Source organism: Thermobia domestica, chromosome 4, assembly GCF_964235325.1.
Source record: "Thermobia domestica chromosome 4, izTheDome1.hap1.1, whole genome shotgun sequence".
Lineage (NCBI taxonomy): Eukaryota > Metazoa > Arthropoda > Insecta > Zygentoma > Lepismatidae > Thermobia > Thermobia domestica.
The window spans coordinates 256,638,761-256,644,760 of record NC_137457.1 but is presented as its reverse complement, the minus strand read 5'-3'; the positions used below and the strand labels follow the sequence as shown (position 1 = coordinate 256,644,760).

Sequence of the window (6,000 nt, the reverse complement as noted above, 5' to 3'; positions counted from 1 at the left end):
CGAGGGGCACTGCTGCTACTATTCTATTTATTATTATATTGTAGACGCATTATTTTGGTCTCCTCCGGGGGGCAGTGCCCCCCAAAAAAACATGTCTGGAAGAAACACTGACCCAGGACCACGTGCGCACCACAGGCGCACGCGCTAGCTACGAAGGCAACGGGAGAGGGCCAGTAATTCAAAGGTGAATGAATGATTGATCAATAACACGTTTATTCAGAAAGTTTTACCAGTTAGTAGCGTGTACAACTTAGCATGTTAAACCGTCGTTCAATAATAAAGAACGTGAAGGAACATGTTTTGCGCATGCCAGTTTTTCAACTAGGACGGGGAAACACAATAAAATTATTTGCTATACGAGACCTCGAGACCTGGAGACAACGGAGCGATTGGAACTCAAATACTAAGGTATTTGGATATCATAAACTGTATTTTGCTTGTTTAAAAATAATTTACATGTTCCCTATTTGGATTATCGGTTGGAATTTAAAAGTACCTCAGTCGATTCCTTAATACAAAATTGCATGTTCGAAGCACGAAAACGCACAATTTCACTATAGTCTATTTCTTTAGTTGATTTTTTTTTTTTTTTTTTGCATCAAAAGATCCAATATATTTCAATCAAAAATTTTCTTGTACGTCTTATATCTGGAGAACTACACATGGTGTAGCCAAATCCAAACTATCACTTAAATCAGTATGATGTGCTTATTCCGTAGCTATTAAGAAAACTCGATTTAGGGGCCGTTCGAAAATTTTATGGCATCCACAATCCAAAAACTAACAATATATTTCAATCCAAAATTTTCTTGTGCACCTTATATCTGGAGAGCTACTTACAGTGTAACTAAACCCAAACTATGACTTAACTCAGTATGATGTGCTTATTCCGTAGAAAATACGAAAACTCGATTTAGGGGCTGTTCAAAAATTTTGCGGCCTCTGATCCAAAAACTAATTACTGGTCAAGATCGCAATCTTTGATGCATTTTTTTGATCATTCCTAAAATTCTTCTTCTCCTAAAATTCTTTTTCGATAAATTAAGACTTTCGAATCAAAGTGGGCATCTTTATGAAAAAGACAAAAAACAGTGTTTTGGTATTTCTATTTTTATGACACATACATGTAGTTATGCTTTCTAATAATTATATGATACCGGGTGTTTGAGATAAAACATGCAACGCTTATTAATCGCAAACGGTTTGAAATAAAAGGATAAACAGAAAGTCAGACAGTAACATATCAGATTGCTCTGATTGTCCCATAGGGTCCCATAATAAAATTGCATATGTATTGAATTTTAAATGGTAAGGGCAATATATAATTTGATACATCAATAAATTAATAAATAAACAAACAATTTCTGTAGAAAGAAATATTTTTGTGTAATGCACTGTTCATGAAATGGAGACCATTTTAACTATTACTTTTATACGACCGTGCAAGAATTCACAACTTTTCGGTAGCCATTTCGTAAAAACTACTTTAACACGAAAAACTATTTCCTACAAAAGTTATTTGTTTTCTCATGGTCCTTTCAATGATGTAAAAATATTACTTATCTTTCTATTTAGAATTTTCAAATGAAATGAAATGAAATCTTTAAGTTTTACGTCCCACTGTTATGCCGGTTAGACTAAAGGAGACGGTGATGATGAGAGATGACTGAAATGGTGGAATGAAGAAAGTGGGAGGAAACGGGAGAACCCCGAGAAAACTCACGAGCACGGTGTTTGTCCACCACAAAGTCCACACGGCGCGAGCTGGGATCGAACCAGGGACCCCAAGCACCGGAGGTGAATGCTCTTTCACTGAGCCACCACGACCCCCTAGAATTTTCAAGTCACCGTCCTGGGCTTCATATTAAGTTCTGTTACGTAAACAAAGAGCTCCATTCAATGAACCCCCTGGCATAGCTTTTGTTTCACTCTTTTATCTCCAACCATTTGAGATTTATAAGCACTGAATGTTTTATCTGAACATCCGGTATATTTACACTTTACGATTGTACTCAATATATATAGAAGTAGTGAAAGTCGGTATTGTAGGTTCGAAGCGTATATCTATTATTGGAACATACGTATATACAGAGTGAACTATTTACCTTGATACGTTCTTACAACTTCTAAACTAATAGAAATCGCTAAAATTTTGCGCCATGTAAATATTGCCAGGGATACATTGTTGACCATACCTCTTAGTACAACCCGATTGACAGTGTAGCTAAGTCACGATAAAGTTGTAGTTTTTCAAATGACACTACGGCAGTATAAATCTGAAATCTACATACTAAATGCAAGCATACAATACTACACGTATTGTTCAGTGTTGCAAACTAGAGATGTTACAATGTCAAACATTCACGAACGTCCAAGTTTTGGAGGCTTAAATAACAGTAATAACTCAAGTGAAGCGGACAGGGCAATGCACATTAATAGTATTTTAGCTTTGTTTACTATGATCATGATATGAGATGTTTTGAATAAATAGAAACTTAGTTACAATAGATTTAAAATGTTTTTTTCAAAAGTTTTTTTTTTTTTTTTTTTTTTTTGAAAAGTGCTTAGTGGATGGATTTCAATAAAGATCATAATGCCGTTTACAGCAATTTGACACCTCAAACAGTTTCAGAGATATGATAGATAACTGTTAAAGTTTGCAGCATTGCTTAAAATCGGAAGGTAAACGTGAGGAAGAATGTAGATGGACGTCGTTTCCCCACTTCTAAAATATTGCCACTATGACGTTCCTCCACTTCCTAAAAAATATGACGGGCAAAGACAGGTATGGGGGACAGCGTGACGTCATGCGTCCCCTACATTTTCAGATCCCCTACTTCTACCCCTGCTTAAAATCGTGCAATTACGAGAAGTTGGTATTATTATAACTATCAGAAACTATTTTTGTAATATTAAAGAATCAAAGAAAAACGATAATCATCGTAAAAATTCTTCACAAATACGTAATTTTAATCAATATAACAATCTCCACCCATGTTTTTCCTATTTCCAGAACAGTTTGAGGCATTAATTTGCTGTAAACGGCATTATGATCTTTCGTCTGTCGGAAACTATCTACATGATTAGATGTGATACTTATCTTAGTACTTTATTCTAAAAAAATAAAGACTTAAGAAAATAATTAAATTTTCAAATACTTGTAACTTTGTCCTTATTTATTTGAAATACATCATATTACGATTGTAGTATTCTGCAGCAAGATACTTTAGAATGTGTATTGAAACATCTGCCTCACTTGCGATTTTACTGTTGTAGAGACCTACAAAATTTGTTGGTTTGTAATAGCGTAGTTCATAGTATGCTATGCAGAATAATAAGTGTGGTATTAGGCTACATATTTTGATTTAATATGTTTGGAATTTTTAATAACCTGATATAATGACATTTGAAAAAATTATAACCTTTTGTTGGTTGGTAACACTGTTAATATTGTGGTATTAAAGAGTAAGTGAAACTTTCCTCCCGATGTTTCCACGGTGCAAAATTGAAGCGTTCTTTAAGCTACAAGAGCGCTTTAAGATGATTGGTCCACCCTGTTACTTCTTGGCTATATGGTCAGCGTACATGCCTTTGCCACGGGAAACTCAGTCTCGATTCTCGATGGAATATCATACTGTTCGCATCCTACGTTAAGCCATAGGTCCACGTCTTATATAGCCTCGCTGCTAAAAGCGACTCTAAACTCAAATCCAATCCAATATATATCATGTAAAAGAGAGAATCTTCTTGTCTGCGTGATCTAATGACCAGAAAAGAGCTTAAGGTGGATCACTAGGTGTTTTCGGTGCTGTGCTAAACGCTGCTTGTATAGTGTGGCATTGCCAGATAGTGTCGAGTGTTTACCTATGCCAGATTATAAAGGAAGTTATCATGGAATTCTGCTTGGATACTTACTGGAGAAATTAATTTTCGACCCTTACCGGAATTCACAGCTAAGTCTCGCTTCTCGAACTGCAACGTTAGAATCCAGGAATTTTCTTATTGCAACTATCAGAGTAAACGTACAAATTTGGCAACACCACATTATGGCGTTCTGCGTACGTTTCTTCTCAAAATCTATTTCCTTTAATGTAAATTAATATTTAAATAAAATGTGAAACATAACACGAAAAACGGTCAAACAATATATCTATTTAGTAATAAGATTGTTACTTTAATGGTCGTGTGTACCAATGAAGTTCAACTGTTGAACGAGGGTCATAACCAAGCTCGGTGAAAATGTCTGTTGCACTACCAACGTTCAAGGTTAAGTCTCGGTCAAATGTTGGATAAACTTGGTTTTAGCTTGAACGGCCGAATTTGTGGGTTTAAACTTCGTTGATCCAAGTCAGTCTGTAGTATTCGGAAAAATGTTTTGCTCGTGGTTTCATTATTTTGTCCATCACAATTACGATCACTGAAATTAAACTACTCACACAATCTCTATGCACACATTCTCAGAAGTCGAAAAGGCTGGCACGCATATTTGCAGATCCCAAACGTTTCCGGTATCCTTTGATTTTATTGGCCGATATAGATAGGACATCAAGAGTCATGACATATATTTAGCAAAAAGTAAACGCCAAGTGTTGTCTGCCTCCGTAGCCGAGCGTGCTAGCGTAACCTGCTAGTAATGAAAATAATTTTTGGAATTGATGGTTCAAACCCTGCCCAAGGAAAGTTTTTTTTATTTTTTAAATTTTCATAACACTTTTTTCATTAAAATAAGATTAAAAATTATACTCAAAAAAGTGATTTACCGATTATTTTTTAAAATTTTCATAACACTTTTTTCATTAAACTAAACTTGCAGTTTTACTATACGGACCCATAGTAAAAGTAATGGTAGTAGTAGGAACAGGTTAGAAAGCCCGGCATGCGTTTGTTGGGTTCTGTTCTCGACATCAAATGGGCAAATTAAAGACTTGTCCAAATTTTTACGTACACTTTACATGATAAAGGAATTCGATAGGTATACGCGTGAAAATAATACAGGGTGGCGAGCGAATATTGAAACGTTTGGGATCGGCAAAAATGCGACCGGCACACGGCATGCTTTCTTCATTTGTTACTTTGTTAAACGAAGATTAGAAACAAAAGACGGCAACAAATCAGAGTCGATTTTACAAATTGACCGAAGTTGACTTAAACGAGATGTAGGCCTACTGAACTTCGACTTTCAATGGTGCAATGAAATAGAAAGTCCTGGAACTGCGTTTAAATTGAAAGTTTAATATTGAAGGCGTTTGAATGAACGCTAGTTTAAACTTCGTTCGATCACACGCCTGTAACATACTTTAGATACACAAATCAACATTTCATAAAAACGAGCACTTCTAGTAAGATCTAATAGCAAGTGCCATCTTGTGTGCTCATTGTAAAACGAATCAAATATTTTCTTTTAATTGTTACCTTTTTCGATATCATAAGACAGAACCAAATGAATCAGTGTCCTGTGTTTTAGCTGAAACATAGCTATATCTTATAGTACAATATTTATAATATGTAACGTTTCATTGCTCAGTAGTTAAGGGAATGAGCTAAAATATGTAATGACTTCCGGGTGGTGATCCACTTTAACCTTTGAAATGAATTTTTGGATATAGTTATCAATTGCTTCGAATTGGTCTTTTATCATGTTATTATCATAAAAATCAATTTCTAAGAGCGAAGCTATTAACATATTTTTCAAGAGGAGTTCAAAACTTTAATGGGGGATATTCAATACGAAAATAAATTACATTATAAATTGTAAAATCCCCCCTAAAATTAAATTATATTTACAGAAAAGTCGGGATTTGGGGGGTTGGACCTCCAGGATGCACCCCATCCATTTAATCCAGCTGACAAGTTAGGAAGATGAAATTTGGTATACAAACTTCTCATTAAAAATGAATAGTCAGGTACACTGAGAAAAAATGTATGTGGCGTAAGTAAAATCGTATGTTACATTTGTAAATCCTGTAGTTTTTGGACAACGTACAGCAAACGTATAACTGA

General features: G+C 35.0%; 1 protein-coding gene across 1 annotated transcript in view; it reads left to right on the top strand.

The window, feature by feature from the left end:
• The first annotated feature begins 304 nt into the window (after positions 1-304).
• Positions 305-6,000, top strand: part of LOC145683487 (uncharacterized) — a 134,650-nt gene continuing 128,954 nt past the window's right edge. Inside the window, exon 1 of the mRNA XM_081754821.1 lies at positions 305-408. Within this exon, the coding sequence (XP_081610947.1) occupies positions 307-408 (102 nt within the window). The 5' untranslated portion in view covers positions 305-306. The remainder of the gene's footprint in view (positions 409-6,000) is intronic.